The 24,899-nt window shown below is 37.6% G+C and overlaps 4 protein-coding genes across 5 annotated transcripts in view; 1 reads left to right on the top strand and 3 right to left on the bottom strand.

The window, feature by feature from the left end:
• The window catches only part of LOC121383007 (aldo-keto reductase family 1 member B1-like), a 69,217-nt gene that overhangs the window by 17,759 nt on the left and 26,559 nt on the right, over positions 1–24,899 (top strand). The window lies entirely within an intron of this gene.
• Positions 648–9,445, bottom strand: LOC121383011. Of its 2 annotated transcripts, XM_041512739.1 has the most exons (5): positions 9,300–9,444; positions 8,472–8,596; positions 2,973–3,137; positions 1,337–1,383; positions 648–780 (listed from the first exon to the last, which is right to left on the bottom strand). In XM_041512739.1, the coding sequence occupies exons 1-5, from the start codon at positions 9,359–9,361 to the stop codon at positions 727–729; spliced, it is 453 nt and encodes a 150-aa protein (XP_041368673.1). In that variant the 5' UTR covers positions 9,362–9,444; the 3' UTR covers positions 648–726. The 2 variants fall into 2 exon arrangements, with proteins under 2 accessions (XP_041368673.1, XP_041368674.1); XM_041512740.1 differs by lacking the exon at positions 1,337–1,383 and having other exon boundaries at positions 9,300–9,445.
• Positions 10,287–13,698, bottom strand: LOC121383009. The gene is made up of 2 exons (XM_041512738.1): positions 13,262–13,698; positions 10,287–10,825 (listed from the first exon to the last, which is right to left on the bottom strand). The coding sequence occupies exons 1-2, from the start codon at positions 13,668–13,670 to the stop codon at positions 10,557–10,559; spliced, it is 678 nt and encodes a 225-aa protein (XP_041368672.1). The 5' UTR covers positions 13,671–13,698; the 3' UTR covers positions 10,287–10,556.
• On the bottom strand, positions 13,804–23,032 carry LOC121383008. The gene is made up of 7 exons (XM_041512737.1): positions 22,767–23,032; positions 20,786–20,863; positions 20,199–20,312; positions 18,447–18,857; positions 15,999–16,051; positions 15,229–15,319; positions 13,804–14,418 (listed from the first exon to the last, which is right to left on the bottom strand). The coding sequence occupies exons 1-7, from the start codon at positions 22,777–22,779 to the stop codon at positions 14,348–14,350; spliced, it is 831 nt and encodes a 276-aa protein (XP_041368671.1). The 5' UTR covers positions 22,780–23,032; the 3' UTR covers positions 13,804–14,347.

The raw sequence follows: 24,899 nt of genomic DNA, 5'->3' as shown, positions 1-24,899 counted from the left end.
ATTTTGGATCACAGTAAAATGACACTGTTGTAACGTATTTTGTGTAGTAGTAAAATACTCCCACCCCTGTATCTTATATTAGTCCATGAAGTTAAAAAAACGCGTTCTTCCTGTACAATTCACGTCATGTATTATGCACTTACTGGCCACTGTTAAACACATGCACTTCCGACTCGATCTCTAACTGCCACAATCACCATATTACCATTTTAAATACCCTACACGTTATTCATATTGTAAAGACCGAAAACTGTGAAAATAAATAAACAAACTTGACATTTAATATTTAATGTATACTACAGTATTCACAAAGTACACTAAGTATTCACTAAACTTACAATTCAGGCAAGAGGAGTAGATACTTTACGCATAGCACACGCAGTTATTATATACGCGCAGTATTTACTACGAACTAAACGATTAAAATCTTAAGCTCGTATCTTGAATCAAGGCATAATTCAAAGGACGTTTGTACATGGTATCCTGCCAAGGATCACTGCCAGGATCTGGTGCTTCATCTAAAAGACTGGCTATTCCCTAGAACAAAATGTCCCGAAAAGTATGCACTTTTTTCTCTCAACAAGGTATTTAAAACCAAAAGTAAAACAATATGAAAACACAATGTACTAAATAAGAAACAGATCCGATTCAGAATCATATTAATTTATTTCCAGTGACAAAGGCGTATACGAAGACGCCAGTAACGGAGTTTTCTCTCAGACATCGTTAGTTATGGAGATATAAGCCATTGTGGTGGATGTGACTGGTCTTGTGGAGAACCTGAAAATAATTCCATTTCATTACACCACCACACACGTGTTCACGTACGAAACTAAGCCTCTACAGTTTCCCATGTGGGAATACGCCTGGAATCCCTCCAAAGGTTAACCTAGCCTAAAATAAATGGGGGGGGGGGGGATGTGTGTAATCCATCTCCAGGTTTCCCTAGCCTTAAATAACGTGGGGGGGGGGGGTATGTATGTAATCCATCTCCAGGTTACCCTAGCCTTAAATAACGGGGGGCGTGTGTGTAATCCATCTCCAGGTTAATCAAGCCTAAAATAACGGGGGGGGGGGGGAGGGATATGTGAGTAATCCATCTCCAGGTTGGGGTGAGGGGTGGGGGTAGACCCGGTAGTTATAAATTATTCAGGGAACAGTAAAACACGACATTCTCCAACTAAACAAAAAGAGCACATAAAAATGGCACCATTTCCTATTTCTTATAATACATCTTTACTAACAACTAACAAATAGACAATATCACTTGACGTTTTCTGTGCAGTCTCAGTGTAAAACAGGTATTTGTGTTATGAGAACAGCAATAAATTCTTACCTCGTGCCAGAATTTATAAAAATCTGCCTTTGTAACAATTCCATCACCTGTAAAAGATGAAATAGAGATGTCAAATGATGTAATTCTAGAAAGCTGATTCAAGTCTGACGTCCCTTAGTTTACTTAAATAGATGATCACCAGGCTCCGCTATTGTTCACATACTGACCCCAGTTTCTCCGCTCTCCGCACTTCTTCCCGTGAAATGTCCTCCCATTTTCCTCTAATTTTATCATTCGATTAATTTTCTGGAACCTTCATGCTCCAACCACTGTACACTGTTTCAGAAAGAGAGTCCACTCCCAGATCATGTAACCCGACAGGTGGCGTTTGCCCTACAGGTGAGACACAGCGGTACTCCTACTGCACTGAAAATGCATCACTATAAGTGCAGGCGACTGGCATTACAACTTTTGACATACAATTTTATGTGACTATTTAAAAGGCATTCGACTTTCATAGTTGAAATTTCGACCATGGGTAATACTTGTATGATATTAGGTGCAAAGTAGCATTATTCTGGTGTAAATACTTTCCAGTAAAAAACAAAAAATGAATGAATGTTTAATGACAGACCAGCACAAAACGAAAACATAACAAATATAAACCCTGTGAAACACTTATCAAATAGTGATTATTACTACTGTTAGGTTGAAGTTCTCGAGACATTTGCTTTTAGTTTCATGTAAAAGGTCACCTTGACATGGTGGCTGGCGTTCCTATGACCTTAGAGATAACACTGGCTGTTTCGTGTCTTTAAAGGCATACAGACCAGGCATGATGAATGTTATGATTATGATCCTATTTAATTCAGACTGACCTAAACTGAAATCAATGTTAATCAGTTTCGTGTGTTTAAAGGCATACAGACCAGGCATAGTGAATGATCCCATTTAATTCAGACTGACCTAAACTGAAATCAATGTTAATCAGTTTCGTGTCTTTAAAGGTATACAGACCAGGCATAGTGAATGATTCCATTTAATTCAGACTGACCTAAACTGAAATCAATGTTAATCAGTTTCGTGTCTTTAAAGGCATACATACCAGCCATAGTGAATGATCTCATTTAATTCAGACTGACCTAAACTGAAATCAATGTTGTAATCAGCAGATTCTTAAAGTATTAATTTGAGCAGTTTTTACTGAACACGACGAGTAAGAGATGCTATTTTTGTTTTTCGTGCCACTATATCACTTTGTACCGGCCTCGGTGGCATCGTGGTTAAGCCATCGGTCTACAGGCTGGTAGGTACTGGGTTCGGATCCCAGTCGAGGCATGGGATTTTTAATCCAGATACCGACTCCAAACCCTGAGTGAGTGCTCCGCAAGGCTCAGTGGGTAGGTGTAAACCACTTGCACCGACCAGTGATCCATAATTGGTTCAACAAAGGCCATGGTTTGTGCTATCCTGCCTGTGGGAAGCGCAAATAAAAGATCCCTTGCTGCTAATCGGAAAGAGTAGCCCATGAAGTGGCGACAGCGGGTTTCCTCTCAAAATCCGTGTGGTCCTTAACCATTTGTCTGACGCCATATAACCGTAAATAAAATGTGTTGAGTACGTCGTTAAATAAAACATTTCTTTCTTTCTTTCTATATCACTTTGTATACATCTTCTTTCTCGATTGCTTTCTTACAGTCCTTGTCCATCTTGGTGTAGAGTCCGTGATAGTCGTGGTGGTTGAAGTGGTGGTCGCCGTTCACGTCAAATATATCAAACAGGGCGTGTAGATAACGGTGCACGTGCTCGCTCGGCACCTGCACGTGGTTCACATACTCGTGACGTGTAATTGTCCCGTCTCCTTCAAACAAAAATACTCAGGAATAATACTAAACGCAAATACTGTTGAGCATTTCTTAAACACTAAGAATGTAGCCCAGTGGTAAAGCGTTCGCCTAATACGCGGTCGGTCAAGGATCGATCCCCATCAGTGGACCCATTGGACTATTTCTCGTTCAAGCCAGTGCATCACGACTGGTATATCAAAGGCCATGGTATGTGCTGTCCTGTCTATGGGATGATACATATAAAAGATCCCTTGCTACTAATGGAACAATGTAGTGGGTTTCCTCTCTAAGACTATACGTCAAAATAACCAAAGGTTTGACATCCAATAACCGATGATTAATATATCAACGTGCTCTAGTGGTGTCGTTAGACAAAACAAACTAACTTTTTCTCACACTCTACATTTAATGAAGATAATTTTATTTGATCCTTTTTTCATTTTGAAAGATTTTCATGCTTATATTTAAATACGGCTCAAGCACGCTGCCTTGGGTACACGTCTCAGCTATCTGAGCTGTCTGTTCGATAAAGTGGCCTGATAATCACTTGTTAGTGGTTAGTGAGAGAGAGAGTTCAGTGTAGTGATTTCAGACCGCCCCATTGAACCAAGTAACTATCGCCATTATTCCGACGGCCTAACCACTATACTACAGAGGCCGTTTCAAGAATATACAGCTAATTGTTTTTATTATTTACGTTTTTATCGATGTATAAAGCAGATAATAAAGTCAAACTTTCAGCTAGAATCTAAACATGGTTGTTAAACATAGGAAAAATGATAACACAATTTTAAACTTTTACCTGTGTTTAAGACAAAACTATAAATAGTAATGACAGATGTGTCACATATAGCTATTTCAACGAAATCAATAAAATGGTCACTAACCAATCACAAAGTTTGTAAACGGCTTGGATTTGGAGTAGATCATACCAGAAACACAAGCGTGAACAGACTACCAGCGGTCAGACTGCTTCAAACTATTTCTTCAAAACAAATGTCGTGGAATGTCTGTTCACTAGATCTCTGTCCAGTAGAGTCTGATACATGAAACGGTGGTCATGACTATTGTCTGTTCACTAGATCTGTCCAGTAGAGTCTGATACATGTAACGGTGGTCATGACTACTGTCTGTTCACTAGATCTGTCCAGTAGAGTCTGATACATGTAACGGTGGTCATGACTACTGTCTGTTTACTAGATCTGTCCAGTAGAGTCTGATACATGTAACGGTGGTCATGACTACTGTCTGTTTACTAGATATGTCCAGTAGAGCTGATATATGTAACTGTGGTAATGACTACTGTCTGTTCACCAGATCTCAGTCCAGTAGAGTCTGATACATGTAACGGTGGTCATGACTACTGTCTGTTCACTAGATCTGTCCAGTAGAGTCTGATACATGTAACGGTGGTCATGACTATTGTCTGTTTACTAGATATGTCCAGTAGAGCTGATATATGTAACTGTGGTAATGACTACTGTCTGTTCATCAGATCTCAGTCCAGTAGAGTCTGATACATGTAACGGTGGTCATGTCTACTGTCTGTTCACTAGATCTGTCCAGTAGAGTCTGCTATATGTAACGGTGGTCATGACTACTGTCTGTTCACCAGATCCCAGTCCAGTAGAGTCTGATATATGTAACGGTGGTCATGACTACTGTCTGTTCACCAGATCTCAGTCCAGTAGAGTCTGATACATGTAACGGTGGTCATGACTACTGTCTGTTCACCAGATCTCAGTCCAGTAGAGTCTGATACATGTAACGGTGGTCATGACTACTGTCTGTTCACCAGATCTCAGTCCAGTAGAGTCTGATATATGTAACGGTGGTCATGTCTACTGGCTGTTCACCAGATCTCAGTCCAGTAGAGTCTGATATATGTAACGGTGGTCATGACTACTGTCTGTTCACTAGATCTGTCCAGTAGAGCTGATATATGTAACTGTGGTCATGACTACTGTCTGTTCACTGGATCTGTCCAGTAGAGTCTGATACATGTAACGGTGATCATGACTACTGTTTGTTCACTAGATATGTCCAGTAGAGCTGATATATGTAACGGTGGTCATGACTACTGTCTGTTCACCACATCCCAGTCCAGTAGAGTCTGATATATGTAACGGTGGTCATGACTACTGTCTGTTCACCAGATCTCAGTCCAGTAGAGTCTGATATATGTAACGGTGGTCATGACTACTGTCTGTTCACTAGATCTGTCCAGTAGAGTCTGATACATGTAACGGTGGTCATGACTACTGTCTGTTCACTAGATCTGTCCAGTAGAGTCTGATACATGTAACGGTGGTCATGACTACTGTCTGTTTACTAGATATGTCCAGTAGAGCTGATATATGTAACTGTGGTAATGACTACTGTCTGTTCACCAGATCCCAGTCCAGTAGAGTCTGATATATGTAACGGTGGTCATGACTACTGTCTGTTCACCAGATCTCAGTCCAGTAGAGTCTGATACATGTAACGGTGGTCATGACTACTGTCTGTTCACCAGATCTCAGTCCAGTAGAGTCTGATATATGTAACGGTGGTCATGTCTACTGTCTGTTCACCAGATCTCAGTCCAGTAGAGTCTGATATATGTAACGGTGGTCATGACTACTGTCTGTTCGCTGGATCTGTCCAGTAGAGTCTGATACATGTAACGGTGATCATGACTACTGTTTGTTCACTAGATATGTCCAGTAGAGCTGATATATGTAACGGTGGTCATGACTACTGTCTGTTCACCAGATCTCAGTCCAGTAGAGTCTGATATATGTAACGGTGGTGATGACTACTGTCTGTTCACTAGATCTGTCCAGTAGAGTCTGATACATGTAACGGTGGTCATGACTACTGTCTGTTCACTAGATCTGTCCAGTAGAGTCTGATACATGTAACGGTGGTCATGACTACTGTCTGTTTACTAGATATGTCCAGTAGAGCTGATATATGTAACTGTGGTAATGACTACTGTCTGTTCACCAGATCCCAGTCCAGTAGAGTCTGATATATGTAACGGTGGTCATGACTACTGTCTGTTCACCAGATCTCAGTCCAGTAGAGTCTGATACATGTAACGGTGGTCATGACTACTGTCTGTTCACCAGATCTCAGTCCAGTAGAGTCTGATATATGTAACGGTGGTCATGTCTACTGTCTGTTCACCAGATCTCAGTCCAGTAGAGTCTGATATATGTAACGGTGGTCATGACTACTGTCTGTTCACCAGATCTCAGTCCAGTAGAGTCTGATATATGTAACGGTGGTCATGACTACTGTCTGTTCACTAGATATGTCCAGTAGAGCTGATATATGTAACGGTGGTCATGACTACTGTCTGTTCACCAGATCTCAGTCCAGTAGAGTCTGATACATGTAACGGTGGTCATGACTACTGTCTGTTCACCAGATCTCAGTCCAGTAGAGTCTGATATATGTAACGGTGGTCATGACTACTGTCTGTTCACCAGATCTCAGTCCAGTAGAGTCTGATATATGTAACGGTGGTCATGTCTACTGTCTGTTCACCAGATCTCAGTCCAGTAGAGTCTGATATATGTAACGGTGGTCATGACTACTGTCTGTTCGCTGGATCTGTCCAGTAGAGTCTGATACATGTAACGGTGATCATGACTACTGTTTGTTCACTAGATATGTCCAGTAGAGCTGATATATGTAACGGTGGTCATGACTACTGTCTGTTCACCAGATTTCAGTCCAGTAGAGTCTGATACATGTAACGGTGGTCATGACTACTGTCTGTTCACCAGATCTCAGTCCAGTAGAGTCTGATATATGTAACGGTGGTCATGACTACTGTCTGTTCACCAGATCTCAGTCCAGTAGAGTCTGATATATGTAACGGTGGTCATGTCTACTGTCTGTTCACCAGATCTCAGTCCAGTAGAGTCTGATATATGTAGCGGTGGTCATGACTACTGTCTGTTCACTAGATCTGTCCAGTAGAGTCTGATACATGTAACGGTGGTCATGACTACTGTCTGTTCACTAGATATGTCCAGTAGAGCTGATATATGTAACTGTGGTCATGACTACTGTCTGTTCACTGGATCTGTCCAGTAGAGTCTGATACATGTAACGGTGATCATGACTACTGTTTGTTCACTAGATATGTCCAGTAGAGCTGATATATGTAACGGTGGTCATGACTACTGTCTGTTCACCAGATCCCAGTCCAGTAGAGTCTGATATATGTAACGGTGGTCATGACTACTGTCTGTTCACCAGATCTCAGTCCAGTAGAGTCTGATACATGTAACGGTGGTCATGACTACTGTCTGTTCACCAGATCTCAGTCCAGTAGAGTCTGATATATGTAACGGTGGTCATGACTACTGTCTGTTCACCAGATCTCAGTCCAGTAGAGTCTGATATATGTAACGGTGGTCATGTTTACTGTCTGTTCACCAGATCTCAGTCCAGTAGAGTCTGATATATGTAACGGTGGTCATGACTACTGTCTGTTCACTAGATCTGTCCAGTAGAATCTGATACATGTAACGGTGGTCATGACTACTGTCTGTTCACCAGATCTCAGTCCAGTAGAGTCTGATACATGTAACTGTGGTCATGACTACTGTCTGTTCACCAGATCTCAGTCCAGTAGAGTGTGATATTTGTAACTGTGGTCATGACTACTGTCTGTTCACCAGATCTCAGTACAGTAGAGTCTGATATATGTAACGGTGATCATGACTACTGTCTGTTCACTGGATCTGTCCAGTAGAGTCTGATACATGTAACGGTGATCATGACTACTGTTTGTTCACTAGATATGTCCAGTAGAGCTGATACATGTAACGGTGGTCATGACTACTGTCTGTTCACTAGATCTGTCCAGTAGAGTCTGATATATGTAACGGTGGTCATGACTACTGTCTGTTCACTAGATCTGTCTAGTAGAGTCCGATATATGTAACGGTGGTCATGACTACTGTCTGTTCACTAGATCGCAGTCCAGTAGAGTCCGATACATGTAACGGTGGTCATGACTACTGTCTCTTCAGAGCTCAGTACAGTAGAGTCTGATATATGTAACGGTGGTCATGACTACTGTCTGTTCACTAGATCTCAGTCCAGTAGAGTCTGATATATGTAACGGTGGTCATGACTACTGTCTGTTCACTAGATCTGTCCAGTAGAGTCTGATGTATGTAACGGTGGTCATGACTACTGTCTGTTCACTAGATCTCAGTCCAGTAGTCTGATACATGAAAGGCGTATTAATATAACTGACCCCTCCAGTATAAAGAAAGGTGAATAACAATTAATTTTTGATGCAAGTGGAATAACATTTTGTTATATATAAACCTTGTATGTACCATTTGTATCGTATCCAGAGAATGTTTTGATCAGTTCAAACTGTGAGAAGATTCCGTCATCGTTATCGTCGGAGGAAGACCATATGTCGTCTATCATTCGCTCATACAGCTCGTGGGTGGTCTGGCTACAATCACGTACAATCCTTCATTAGTCACAGAACTTCGCGGCTCTTCCAGAAATAGTACAGGGGTGGAGAGTGGTAGGGGCTCCACAATTATTGCTTTAAATTATGCCTACTGGGTCTCATAAAATATATGTTTTAATGTACACATAAATATAATAGTAGGGTAATGTACACACAAATATAAATATAAATATTCATACAAGAGAAGTTTCCTTTTGGATGAGTTCTGGAAGGACCTGCCCCCATCCCCCATGTACTCATTTCTGGAGTAACCTTTAGACTGAGATAACAAGCAAAACAATGTTGAACTAACAAAACGATACTATTAAATTCTTAAAATAGGGTTATATTTAACGTTATGTTTGAAGATGGTTAACCAAATAGACAATATAAAATATGGTAAAATATAGTATTACATTTTATTAACATTAACAACTACTAATACTATTACTGCTACCACCACCACCACCACTACTACTATAACTGCTACTACTACTACTACCACCACTATTACTACTATTAATAATATCAGTACTGTTATTATTATTATTATTATTATGATTATTATTACTACCACCACCACCATTACTACTATTAATAATATATATATATATATGAGAACATTAAAAAAATACGATTTTAAAAAGACAATATTACTAAATAAAACTAATCATAATAATAATCATTGAAGCGTATTGAATACCCATGAACGAAACTACTGCAACAGAAGATTCCCAGTAACACGATGAGCTTGAAAGCAGCCATATTGGGTCAGTTATTAAACAATTTAAGAATGAGCATATGTTCAACCGCTCTGTAGTTTATTTTCAAATCGTGACTGATAAAAACCGCCAGAACCCCTGTGCAACTTTTGCATTATTTCTTATCTAATCTTCAGACAAGACCGGGTTCACTTCATTTGTTGCTTAAAGTTATATATATATATATATTGTTCGTTCCGTTTTAATATTTAAAAAAAAATTAAGAGCTCGCACCAGCTATTTAGTCTCTTTAACTAGAACAGTGGTTAAAAGACCCCATGAGGTGTATATTTCCCCTAAAAACGTGTATATAGTCCAGTAAATTTATGGTTTGACCTCAGACAAATTGCAACAGGTTTTTTTATGTTATATTGTAGATGTCATCTCACTGAATATCATATCCAAAATAGGACAAAATCGGACATCCGGAAGTTGGCTAATTTGCATAAATCCAATATGGCCACCAAAATCAACTTTGATGTCTTATAACTTCTTAACGGTTGGTTTTAGAAGACCGTGTCGATGTCAGCGCTACGTTATCGTATCTACGTCTATACATGTTCAGTCAGGACAAACATTGCATGTTAGTTATCGTTTGAATTGCTGCAATAAGAAAACTATTAAGTCTGCATTGAAAAGAAAACTTCAAGATGATATACCAGTGACCAGAACTCTTCGCTCTCACGAGCCTGAATTCACATGTTCGGATAACTCATGACAATACAGATGAAGAAGTCTTCATGGTAAGAACTTGGGATTTCCAAAGATATATTGAAAATGTAGAATGTGTTGTGGTTTGTCGGATATAATATTTAAATGCTTTAAAGTATGAAATCCCACCAGTATCAGTATATATAAGAATGTAAAATCAACTTTGGAAAATATTTGTTAAAAACTTTCGAACTCACATGGACAAGGTGTCTGATATGCTGATGAAATCTATACCAAACTGCACTCATCATCAACACAAAATCTGGGTGTTATATGAAAACATTTTCTCTCCCGAGTGTTTGTCAGAATTGTTAACTCTTTATAAACTCTCTGTCCAGTCCACCTGTCAGACAGTATACAAAATGGTCAGTGCATTGTCTGTTAGAGACATTATGAATGATGATCAAAGATTTTTTAAACTGTTGCGTATACCTGTACGTGGAGAAAACGTAGTATATAGCCAGTCGTGAAAACCTATCTCCGGCAGATCAACCAAGGCCTTGTGAAGCTGATAGCAGACCTGTCAGTAATGTGTCGTTAGTCAGCTTGGAGATTAAAAAATGTACACTGGAAGAGATATATTCCATGGCAGACAAAGACTGTAGTGTTCTGGACAGACGGTTTGATCTGGAGTCGGAAGACAAGGTCGATGTGGTGGACGATGTTGTTGAGTCTCCTTCCATCTCCAGCACAAACTTGACCTCGTCCAGTGAGGAAACCGTTGCAGAAGACGAACTGGCAGATACATATAGCTTGTCTTTTGCAGGGATAAAACATATTAATACGGTAATTGATTATCAACATCAAAGAATTAAAACAATGCAAAGAGCTGCGCAAAGTATAATATAACAAATAAGAATTATATAAGAATTATCAGTATAAAAAAAATCATTGGTAAGTATATTAAAATTTAATATGTAAACATTTTAAAATAAGTTGAGGGTGGAATCGAAATGCCGATGTGGTTTCTTCTTCTGTTTTTTTGTGATGTGGTGTCGTTAAACATTCATTCATTCCCAAATATATCTTTCCTCGTCGGTTAAAAATAATTACACTACACTAAAATGTGATGAACCGTTAGTTCACACTGAGGTGGGGGATCCTTCTTCGGAATAAATGAATGTGTCAAGTATCAGTGACCGATACAAACACGACACAAGACTACTTCATTCATCCTGCACCGCCTATAGGACAGCAACTCTCTCGGGACTAGCTTGACAAAATGCTTTCCTGTCTATGGGAAAGTGCATATAAAAGATCCCTTTCTGCATTAAGAAAATGTAGCGGGTTTCCTCTATTGACTACAATCTGATTAAAATTAGCTCTACTGGTCTCACCAGTAGATCTAACAGCATTGCGTGGAACCCCCATGTCCAGGTGACATTTCATCTATAAATAACAATTTAAATATCGACCAATTACACTTCGCCTTTTATAGCGTTATTCGGGAGCATACAAATTCTAAAAATATCGGGTAGACTATTTATGTAATAGGCGAACTTGTTGGTCTATTTCAACATTGAAAAAACAGGGGGAAAAGTGCAGTAATAAACTCTGGATTGTATACTAGTATATATAGATTTTATGGCTATACCATCACGGGTTGTTTTTTTCGTCTTAAAACGAGATTCCGGCATACTTCGTAATTCACCCGAATCATTTCGTATACCCTCGGCATAATCCCGAATATTTTCAAATTCTTTTCAAATCACTGGCATGTTTTTACAAGTAAGGTTTTGATTGGTCGAATGAAAGGTCAACTAGACATGAGCTCCAACGGGCTGCTGTTAGATCCACATGTAATAGTGGAGCTCATTTTAATTAGATTGTATTGACTACGGGTCAGAATTACAAAATATTTGACATCCAATAGCCGATTATTACTATACAATGTGCTCTAGTGGTGTCGTTAAACAAAACAAGCAAACTTCTAGCAACCAAATAACATTCGCGTGCATCAACGTACAAGCTCTCCACAGCTGATGTTTTAAAAGCACCAACACAGTCTAAACCTCTGGTTGTGTATAAGATTTGGCATCTGTGTGCTGACCAAAACACAATGTACCAATAAACAAGTTTATATATATATATATATATATATATATATATATATATATATATATATATATATATATATACATACATAATATATATTATATAGTATTATAGACAGAACATAACCTTTCGTTCTGCTCCCTAGTTTGTATTACCAATAACGTTTAAAATGTTACGGGTTTTTAAACTCATCTTTTTAACGTATTTTAGATGGGGCACAAAGGATAACATCCTGTGAAATAAATATTATAACCCCCAGCAATTTAATCTCTTCCACCACTGGAGTCGGACTTGTGTCCAGAAAACTAACGTTCATATTGGTCGATCTGTTGTAAACACCAGGTTTTAAACACTGGGTGATGTTGTTTATTTTCACACAAAAATAGAGTAACCGACAGGATGCTACCTTGAGGATGACCCATCTCTTGCGGGGTGAGCATTTGAAAAAGTGGATACGACTCGTACCTTGAAAGACATATTATTATCTTTTTAAAAAATTGAAGATAAAACCAGGTATTTAAAAATCACATAGGTTAAAACGCTCGCTTGATGTACGGTCGGTTTGGGATCGATCCCAGTCGGTGGGCCCACTGGGCTCTTTCTCGTTCCAGTCAGTGCACCATGCCTGGTATATCAAAGGCCGTGGTATATGTTATCCTGTCTGTGGGATGGTGCATAAAAAAGATCCCTTGCTACTAATGGAAATAGGTTAGAATTACAAAATAGGCGATGATTAATAAATCAATGTGTTCTAGTGGTGTCGTTAAACAAAGAGCAAACTTTCAAAGTAACACATTTCCACGTGGTATAATATTCTTTCTCAAGGTAAAAACAAAAATGGATACCAAATGCTGGTTATTGATGAAAGCTTCACAAAACGTTTCGAATATTAACACTTTGATCAACCGTATTACGTCGAGATACACTGCACATTAGTAAGCAATTTGTAGGACTCAATACGAGTCTACGGTTGATCATTCGTTCCATTGTTTACAAATGCAACTAGTTAAAGCGATAGGGCGATATCTGGTAGGATTTGTTGGACCTTCACATTGCTTGGAAAGGACTCTCATCAGAATTCCAGATATTATGAGATATATTAAAAGAACCATTAAGAACGATTCAGGTAGGTTTTTACCGTGTCTCACTGAAGTATCATGGGCTATACGAAGAGCATCCTGAAACTCTTCCAAAGTGAAGGGTCTGTTGTATACTTCGAAAGTGAAGGGTCTGTTGTATACTTCCAAAGTGAAGGGTCTGTTGTATACTTCCAACATGAAGGGTCTGTTGTATACTTCGAAAGTGAAGGGTCTGTTGTATACTTCCAAAGTGAAGGGTCTGTTGTATACTTCCAACGTGAAGGGTCTGTTGTATACTTCCAAAGTGAAGGGTCTGTTGTATACTTCCACAGTGAAGGGTCTGTTGTATACTTCAGCATTTTCAAATGAAACGTCAATAGATTGCTTTTCAGCTTTTTGTAACAGATGTAAAAGCGTCTGTACTGAAAGCAGAGTATGAGTTACGAGAGAAATTGTCCGCAAATGCATAGGGAGTGATATGCAGTAATAAAATGGTATATTTGGTGATCATTTTGCTTCAGTGTTTAGATATGGATATTCAAGTAATCTTCCACATAAAAACGTGCAAACGTATTAGAAACTGTCATCACTCAATAAGACATTTGTTTTTAATGTTTTATTCTACCATGTTACAAATTGGGTACATATACACAAACATACAAACTCACATACATATATACATACAAACAAAAGAATTATATAATTAAAATGTTGTAATAAATACGTTGTTTTTCCTTAACTAGAAATGATCTTCAAAGACAAAAATGTATAAAAATAAACGTATCTTTGCTATAAACGTCAGTTTGTGATATATGTGTTTTTATATATAATGCGAATGTGTAATGTAATTTCTTCTTCGTCTTCTTCTACCAACCTGACATTTAACAGTGCCATGTTATAACTACCACAGTATTCAAAATGAACTCTTCCAGACTAATGGACTATTTTTATTTATGTCATAATGAAAGGGTCTTAACTCTAATAAAGGTGATGTTAATACTTTCTGAAGGCTGCCACTAATTAAACATAAAGTGAAATGTTAATGACAGAAGCATATACCATAAGATTATAAACCACATGATTGTACTGCATTTAATCAGTGTTTTTGTTTTTCCAATGGTTTTCGCGTGTTACATTGCCCGAGTTCAGTCCGTACACGATGACTCTACGCTGGCGCTGATGTTTGACTCCAGTTCACTTGTATCTTGGTCTGCAGCTAAAATACACATATAAAAACTACAAGTGGAATCCTGTAAAACATTATAAATATAACGAGTGACATCAAAACACACTGATAGGTTTCTGTATCTGTTTTTGTCTGAATTATATGCATACTATAAAGTACTGACACTGGCAGCGTTGATTCTATTTGCTCTTGAAAATATTACACAAAAAACCCCACCTCGACACTGTAAGTACCAAGAGATTATTATAAAGTAATGACATACAGACCGTTATCTTGAAAGTTGGAAACTGTTACCTAAACAAGGCCATCGTTGTCTTAGAAATCGGGAGGTCACTGTATGTACTGTAATAATATAAAACAAACTGCTCCGAAATGTGTGTGCGCGTGCGTGTGTTTATGTGTGTGTTTATGTTTATGTACGTAAGTATGTGTGTTTCTCAGACAATATGCGATCACAATAAGCTGTAGCAAGCAAGTATGACTAGTTATTATCCATATTATGGTTCAACATAACCGAGTTAATAATAATCATACGAAGCACGTGTAATAACAAGTGTAATGACGTAATTTTGGGAAGCGACGTCATAACATGCTTCTCCAGTCCTAGCTCAGACTGTGCGTTTAAAATATGACGTCATTTCGTCATCTCCTTCAAGTTGTGGCTTAAACATTTTGAGTTGGGTCTTGTTATTCATAAAGAAAACAACAATAATAATATGGATAATAAAAAAATTATTACACTCGCGTGTGAGTAGTACTGATTTTAAGAAACTCATGTCAGGATTCATGTATTACCCTCGTTCTCGCTCGTATAATAATCTCAATATTCTAGTGTGTTACCTTGGGACAGTGAGTCATTACATTCTGCATTGTCAGTGTCATCGTCAATGCACGTGCACCTGTACGACCGACTGATCCGCTCCGCTTGACTCTGCGACAAAAATGTGGAAAGCTACAGTGTTTTGTAAATCGACATATATAACAAATAAATTTTTTTTAAAAGGCATAAAGTTGTAAAAGTTGTAAATGAGTTAAGGTACCTCCATACTAGAAACCCTCCCCTCAATAATATTAAAAGGACATACCCTAGTTCTTACTAGTTCACTAAGGCTTTATTTTTTTACCATTAGAGCCGTTTTGATAACTGAAATCATACTTTACTTAAGATTTTATTGTTTATATTATCCATTTCCGGAGTAGTTTTTGGTCATCCTGATGTTTTTAATATCACAAAATGCATTTCTCATATTTTTAAAAACGCGCGTGCGTCTGAGAAGTAACAGTTATGAAGTCGAGTTTTAGTTTATTTTTAGAGGGTATATTTCACCATTTCACAAACTCATATTTCACTCAATTGTAACTGTATCCAAATGTGTTACAGGTTTGTAGATTAATTAAACTTGGTGTGCATTTTCATGGGCTGAAACTTGGGTATGTCCCTTTAAACAGAATATTGTGAATGAGAAACATTCGCTGCTGATTGTGTGCCATCTTATACATTTACATAAATTATCTACCGTCACTTTGCAACAATTTAATATTCATAAAAATGATTTTAAAAAACCAAACTTGGCATGCAACGTGTTACCGCTAACTAAATGACTACATACATTTAAATAAAGTTCAAGATCCCAGTTTTCACTTCGAAGACGACGTATACCAGCTGAAAGAAACATTAGTTTGGGTTATTGTAGTTGTCAACCGATATATAACAACATTAGTTTGGGTTATTGTAGTTGTCAACCGATATATAACAACATTAGTTTGGGTTATTGTAGTTGTCAACCGATATATAACAAACATTAGTTTGGGTTATTGTAGTTGTCAAACCATATATAACAAACATTAGTTTGGGTTATTGTAGTTGTCAAACCATATATAACAAACATTAGTTTGGGTTATTGTAGTTGTCAAACCATATATAACAAACATTAGTTTGGGTTATTGTAGTTGTCAAACCATATATAACAAACATTAGTTTGGGTTATTGTAGTTGTCAAACCATATATAACAAACATTAGTTTGGGTTATTGTAGTTGTCAACCGATATATAACAACATTAGTTTGGGTTATTGTAGTTGTCAACCGATATATAACAACATTAGTTTGGGTTATTGTAGTTGTCAACCGATATATAACAAACATTAGTTTGGGTTATTGTAGTTGTCAACCGATATATAACAACATTAGTTTGGGTTATTGTAGTTGTCAACCGATATATAACAACATTAGTTTGGGTTATTGTAGTTGTCAACCGATATATAACAAACATTAGTTTGGGTTATTGTAGTTGTCAACCGATATATAACAACATTAGTTTGGGTTATTGTAGTTGTCAACCGATATATAACAACATTAGTTTGGGTTATTGTAGTTGTCAACCGATATATAACAAACATTAGTTTGGGTTATTGTAGTTGTCAACCGATATATAACAAACATTAGTTTGGGTTATTGTAGTTGTCAACCGATATATAACAACATTAGTTTGGGTTATTGTAGTTGTCAACCGATATATAACAACATTAGTTTGAGTTATTGTAGTTGTCAAACCATATATAACAAACATTAGTTTGGGTTATTGTAGTTGTCAACCGATATATAACAAACATTCGTTTGGGTTTCTTGTAGTTGTCAACCGGTATATATATATATCGATTAAAAAGAAAAACCATACCACTTTTTCAAGTTGAATAGCAGTAACAATATACAACCCAGAACATTGATATTTTGCCCCTAGAAGTTTATTATGTTGACTAGTGTTGGTACAATGTTGATCTTGTTACGTGTCGTCTGGGTTTTTAAATGGTGCGTGATACAAGATATGATGTCAATAAATGGTATAAATCAGTAAAAACCTACTCAACATCTACCACGGTTTGTTTGTTTTGTTTAACGACACCACGGGAGCACATTGATTTATTAATCATCGACTATTGGATGTCAGATATTTGGTAATGTTGACATATAGTCTTAGAGAGGAAACCCGCTACATGTTTCCATTAGTAGCAAGTAAATATGTAAATGTCTGTCACTGTATTTATCTGTTAACATATATCGGAAATTAGCACCTTCTTCAAAACAAGCCGTGGTTAGGCAGTTGATTGAATACTATCCAGTATTACATTCTGATTATTCTAATGTATATTTTGTAGCAATGTTTTAAATGTATATTTTTAATATTTGAGAAAATACGAAGGAAAAAATTTAAAATCTAATTTCTTTTTTATATATTGTTGTTGCCAAAGACAAATTGTTTGAAACAAAAGAAGAAGTTTTGTTTTAGTTTTCTAAATCAGTGTACCCAACAGTGTCTCAAAATACACTCCTCATGTGTTGGGCATTAAGATGTTTTTTTCAGTACTATAAAATTAGGGCTGCAAGATTCTCTGAGATAACGGGTGGGGATAATAAATTTAAGTTTCTTGTCACTTGTATTCTTTCTGTGATCATGAAAATTAACAAGAACTGATTTCGCCTAACCATAGCTATTTTTGAAGAAGAGGCTAATATCTGATAAATGCTAATTTATAAACAAAACTACCGCCATTTTAATATTTAGTAGGGTTTCTGAAATGGCCATCAAATATTTTCACAATTCAGACATCAGGCTAACTAAAAATCATGGTGGCTTTTAATCCCTCGATTTGGTAGTGAAACCTAAAAAGTCCAGGTCTGGCTTATGGACTATAGACCTCATGCTGCTATCTTGACTGGCTGTCCAGGACTATGGTTGTTAGTAATTAGTAAGAGACAATTCGATACAGTGGCCTTACGCATCTCCGATGAGTTGTTAAATTTCGCTCTGGGATTCCAACTCAGGATATACCAAAGTCCATGGGTTACCCTACACGCAACGGAGATGATTTATTCTTAGAAACACTCATTCATTTCGCTATCATTATCAAATGTCGACTGCTCCTTGCAACCCCTCCTTGCTCCCCCTCCGAAAAAACTCGATCACAAACAACCCTACCCATATTCCTCATTTTCAGTTCAACATGAGTCCCGTCATTGGCTGCACTTACATGCTTTATTCAGTTTTGCACTAAACTAACCTATGAGGTTTTCGTTTTCATCTTCATACTTGCTCGACATGGACTCCAGCTCTGCGTTCTCGTGCGACTTGTGCTGCAGCTGGCCCTGCACGTCCTTGCAGAGGCCGATCAGCCGCTCGAGGTCGGCCTGGTTCTTCTTGTACGGGGCCAGGATGTTGGCGAACACCGCGCTCTTCTCGCGCTGAAGCTCCAGCATCCTCCTCAGGTACTTGTTGCGGTAGGCGTCCACGCGCTCCAGCGACAGCTCCGCCTCGCCAGACAGCGAGTCCTTGTTGGGCAGGGCGTCTCGGAACTCCTGCAGCTGGCTGCTGATGTCCGCCAGGGAGCGCTGTACCTGGCCGAACTGAACGTTCATCGCCTCCAGCACCTCCTGTGTCTTGCTGAACATCGAACTCATCCGGTCCACCTCGTCTGCAGAGAACGTCACAGAAACAACAATAGGCGCACATTAAATCTAGTTATCCGTATGCGTGTACATAATCCATAGTGCATATTAAAAGTGATAAGATACGCATACGCACACGGAGCCACAAAAGGAATCTATTCAACCCAGTTGCATAGAAAGTGATTGATGCGTACTACGCATGATGGATTAAGTATTCGCATGCGAGTTGGCCTCAGACCACAATTAATTTCGCTATATGTTTCTATATAGCCTTAGTGGCTATAACATTTTTATTAATATCAGCAGGCCCGTGGATTTTTGTATGTACATTTGCCTGCCTGGGGGACACATATCCTGAAAAGGACAACCCCTGTTGTCCAGCTCTTTCTCCCAGCATATTGGTTTACACAAACACACCCTCTTTGAACCAGGCCGGAGTACACCCATTTTACACAATAAGCACTACTTTTGCATGGGCCGGAATTACCACAAACAAGTCTTCAATGTCAACAAGTTACACATGTTTAAAAACTATATGCTCTCCCCTGTCACTTCAGTCAAATAGTTGCCACTTCATAGCTGTCTGCCATGAAATATTAACAGTCAAACAGCAGACTACTTGCGCGGACAAATTTCCGGACAACCAAATGAGAAGATAACTGTGATCTGAAGCCAGTTACGGACAAATGGTATTTGCGCCTTGGTGTGTTGTGAAAAAAACTCAACACGTGGTATTCTTGAAAACTGGCAATGCTAAAATGTCTACTATCCTGTTCGCATGTACTTGTTTACATACCAACATTTATAAACATTTATATATAGCATGTGAATTATATATACATATCTGTGTAAATTGATCGTAAATCTATACATTGCAGTCGAAGTGACGTTTTGACAAAACAATTGTGACTGCAGGCACTCGATCATTTATATATATATACTATGTTAACTATATATCCATATCTGTGTAAATTGATCGTAAATCTATACATTGCAGTCGAAGTGACGTTTTGACAAAACAATTGTGACTGCAGGCACTCGATCATTTATATATATATACTATGTTAATTATATATCCATATCTGTGTAAATTGATCGTAAATCTATATAATGCAGTCGAAGTGACGTTTTGACAAAACAGTTGTGACTGCAGGAACTCGATCATCACTAGTTTCAATGTTCACGAAAAATCGAGAAGATCCTGCATCACGGGTAACATCCACCGTGAACACAGTCGCTGAATTCGCTGTTTCACTAAGATGACGAAACGATATTTATCACATCAAAATAATGTATTGTGTAATTTCAGCCAGTCATGCAATTTTACATATAATTATGAGTAAATTTTGTATGGTTTTAATACATACCTTTCAACGCTGACATAGGTTCGGCGATGCAGTTTTCTGCGGAAGTTTCTAAACCAAGAGACGATCCTCTTTGAGGAGTTGAGATACCCAAAATAGATCCAGCTGTTTGGTCCTCTAGCCACAATTAAAAACAAAATTAAAGTAATATTAGAAACCTAAAATCATTGTCAATACATGAAAACCCATTACAAGACTATCATTCTGATCAAAACCAGTGACACACACACACACACGCACACAGATAGATAGATATATAACAAATATCAAATGTCTCAACTTGAGTGATTTTAATCGGACTCATTGACCGAATATTTTGGTAATATTCGGTCTACGGCACTCATATCCCCTTCCCCTGTCACCTCTCCAAAATGGTATTGTAGGCGATGGTTCTGTGAATAAATATTTAAAAAAAGAAAAAAAAAGAAAAAAAAAGTTAGTGTGTAAATCGATGTATTGATTGATGCGTAAAGTTTCATAACAAATGTTGTGTTTAGCCAACAAGCTCGGTTCGGTTCAGATACCTTCAATTCATTATACCCCACTCTAGAAAACAATTCTGTATCTGCGTCTGTGTTGTTTCAACATACCGGCTTGACGTGTTTGTTTCCTCTTCTCTTTGAATCGTGGCCGCAAGAACTTGAAAAATCTAGTTGGTTCATCTGACCCTATAACGTATGAACAGTTGGTACAGATATGAACATATATGCTATAAAAAAATAAGACAGCAGAACACATTGGCGATTATGGCAAGGCTGGATTTTATAATTTTAGTGTTGGGGCAGGAATGGATCCAGATTTTATATTTAGTGGTGGGGCAGGCGTGGATCCAAATTTTATATTTAATGGTGGGGCAGGCGTGGATCCAGATTTTTGGAAGTTGGGAGTCTTTAACGAATGTTTTTCGTTTGGACATGTACTATCTTGGTCTAGTGAGCGTTACTTGCTGTATCCCCACCTTAGAATATTATTCCACTATGTATGCCACTATGGTACGCTGAGGGGCACCCATATGTGACGGTATGAAGTAACCCACGAAGTGGCAGCAACGGGTTTCCTCTCTCGTTATATATGTGGTCCTCAACTATATGCCTCACGTCATATGGTCGTACAAAAACTGTGTTGAGCGTCATTGAATATCCTTCCGGAATACGAGGTGTTAGTTATGTCCCCGCGGTTAGCCAAGTCCTGTCGTCTATGCTGTCAATGAGTAATTTACGACTGATCGGTAAAATCCGGCGAAGACCTCCCCCCCCCCCTCCCCCCTCCCATCTCAATAATTTTGAAAAAATATATTAGTGGTCGTGAATGTTAAGGCAGAGATGAATTTTACTTGTAAAATGTAGGAAACTGCATTATTTTAGGACATCTAGTTTTCAATTTTTTACGGGAAAGGACACCCCGAACCCCCTAGAAACTTTGCTTTGCGCCCTCGATCTCAGTCAGCCGCCCCCCCCCCCCCAATCTTTACTTGCTTTCACCATTTTTTCCGCATAAAATATTAGTGGCTGCATAATAAATGTGTTTCTGATCGTTCTAATATTTGAACTAGGTTAAATTTCATTTTATTTCCAAAAATATTATTTTTTCGTACGTACGAAATTATTTGAAGACAAAATCCAGTTTGGGCTTCTTGTAAATATTAAGACGACCATAAACACATTAAATATACAGACACTGATATTCTAAACAAGAAAATTTTATATATTTAATATGTTAGTTTAATCGTAGAACTGTTTTATAAGTCAACTTACAATGCAGCAAACTCAGGAATGTCTCTTTAAACTCATTACCTGCCGTGAAGACTATTTTTCTACGGCAGGTAATGAGTAGAAAGGATTTTAATTTATCAGGATTACAAAAGATTAAAAATAATAATTAAGATAAGTGACAGAAAATTAAAAGCTCAACAACCAAACAAAAATAAAATAAATAATAATAGGCCTAATTTGAAAAGACAAATTTTAAAAGAATCTGAAGAATAAAAAGAATTTGAAGACTGTGCCGCTCAAAATCATAAATTTCCGTTGGCTTTAACACAATTGTATTCTTTTCATCCAAGCTTCAAAACATTCCTGTAAGTCCCTTTCCGGAATACTCTCAATATGGTCTGTCGTACGTCTGTTTATGTCGTCCACATCGTCAAAATAGGATCCTTTCATATAAATTTGAGTTTGATAAAGAAAAAGAAGTCATATCAGTGAAAATATCAAATATTTTCTTCCCATATGCCTTTTAAAATTCCTTGTGGCCAAATCTTCAATAAAAATTTACGCAAGATAATAATCTATTTTACCACTACTAATAGGCTTGTTGCTATGTTTACAGTAGGCTAATTCAGCAACTTCAATATAGACCTATAGCCTACCATATATAAATAGGCATATCTACAGATCCGAGATAGATAATTAATGTACATTTATGTTATTGTTACTGCAGATAAATGTAGGCCTGTATTATATTGTTATTTTTGCTCTGCCCATATGCGGGTGTTATGCAAATAAATTACTCTTATTCTTATCCTAATAAATTGCACGTGAACTAATATTTAATTATCTAATGTATACTAACCTTTTTTGCTCATGATCTGTGCGGAGACTAGTAACAAATAAATTAATTTAATTTAAACATATATGTATAAAATATTAAAGCTTGTTCCACTGTTGTAGTAGGCGGCGGTTAACCACGGAGATTGTGATGACGTCATGGGTCGTAAAACGTGTTCTCTTAACGTAAACATCGTTTGTGTTTGACAATTTAGACAAAAACGGGCACACTTATTATGTTATTATTGAGACAGTGGCGAAGGGCGAAAGGTAGCTAACCTACATTATTGTCAAACGATTATCTAAGATGGCTACCAGTAAGCTCTTATAGACCAGTTCTCAACAGGTTTTTTTGCGGTACAATAATAGTATGCACAGTGGTGCATTGCTATAAATTTCTGATAAATAGGCCTAATTACAAATATCTAATGTACGTTCATCGTTCATTATAGAGATGCAGCTTAAATTCAAACTGTGTCACATGTTAACCTTATTATATATTTTAAAGCAATACATTTTTGCTAATTCAGTGTGTTGTTTGTCTTTATAAGTAATTCCATATAAAAGCTATGACTATGAAGATAATATTTATGAAAATAATTCAAATGTACTCTTTTCTTCAAATTTGTACCCCTTGACCTTTAATAACCGCTAGTGACTCACACCACATACTTTTTAAAGCTGACCTCCACTGGAATATGATGTAGCATGCTTTGACTGACTGACTGACTGACTGACTGACACTCTCACTCGCTCTCTCGCTCTCTCGCTCTCTCTCTCTCTCTCTCTCTCTCTCTCTCTCTCTGGTAGAACGATATCTTGTTTAAAACCAACTGTTTATTCGAAAAATCAGTCCAAATGAGAAAAGTGACGTTAAAGGGATGATGGGCAAGGCATTTGGACTGGTATGCATATTAATGATATTTAATCACATCAATGTTTAATATCAACAAGTATACCGGAAAATGTAATTAATAAAACGATACAAATGTGACGACCATTATGTATAACGGTACAGCCATTTTGTTCCATCCCAGTGAATCCGCCTTCTAGTGTGCCCGTGTTTTTTGCGGAATGATGAAACAAAAATGTGTCGCAATGTCCTGTAATAATATCCATTCCAGTAAGCCACAAATAAGTATACATTATTGTCCAATATAAAATAAACCACCATTGTCAAACTGGCTACAAAATACATCGAAATAACTGTTTATCGATTGATCGTGTTTTGTCCATGAAACAGCGGTATACTGAAATCATAAAATGACAGTTTGGTTAGTCAATGGGCTTTTAGTTGCCTCCACCTGTGCTTTCTATTTGGCAGGACCTGGTGTGTATTTGGTGGATTAACAGACAATGTAATTGTTTGGTAGCGATGCCGTCGTCTGGACACGTGTCCAGTATTATTAACATCAAAAACGTATATTAGTCTTTGTTCAATGGTAAGGAGAAAATGTAGGCACTTGTGGATCATGACCCATGTCACCATATTGCTAAAATTTAAAAAAAATGTTATCCAACCTGTAACCCCTAAAATGGTAATGGACATTAGCAACGACAGGGTTTATTACTGTAAATAAGTCTGCAATCCTATTGATTAAGTAGACTGTCCCATCTAAATAACAGAACTGACTTGCAAATAATGTAATTAAAAAAAAAAACATTATCACTTGGTTAATTATCTTGGCATTTTATGTTGTTTTACAAGCCAGGATGATTCTTGCCTTAAATTATTGCGTTTGTTTACTGAGTGCATACAGCAGTAGTTTACAGGAGCTGACGTCACATCCCTTCCAATCTAGATTACAGGAGGCATCGAAAAATAAACAAAATGGCTGCCGCCGGTTAGCAAGAATAGTCATGTTTTTTTTATTATTAATAATTCTAAATTTACGCCTTTTTTTCATTTGTTAAACTGTAGGTGGTCCGGGTATGCATCTTTCCAACACTCCGTTCAGCTGATTGTTTTTTCTCGTTCCAACCAGTGCACCACAACTGATCAAATGCCGTGGTGTGTGCTTTCCTGTCTGTGGGAAAATGCATATAAAAGATATCTGGCTGCATCAGCGCGGGTTTCCTTTGTTGACTACGAGTCAGAATTACCAAATGTTTCACATTCAATAGCCGATGATTACTTAATCAATGTGCTCTAGTGGTG

Source organism: Gigantopelta aegis, chromosome 10 (genome assembly GCF_016097555.1).
Source record: "Gigantopelta aegis isolate Gae_Host chromosome 10, Gae_host_genome, whole genome shotgun sequence".
Lineage (NCBI taxonomy): Eukaryota > Metazoa > Mollusca > Gastropoda > Neomphalida > Peltospiridae > Gigantopelta > Gigantopelta aegis.
The sequence above is the reverse complement of the archived record's forward strand: the minus strand, read 5'-3'. Positions and strand labels throughout refer to the sequence as shown.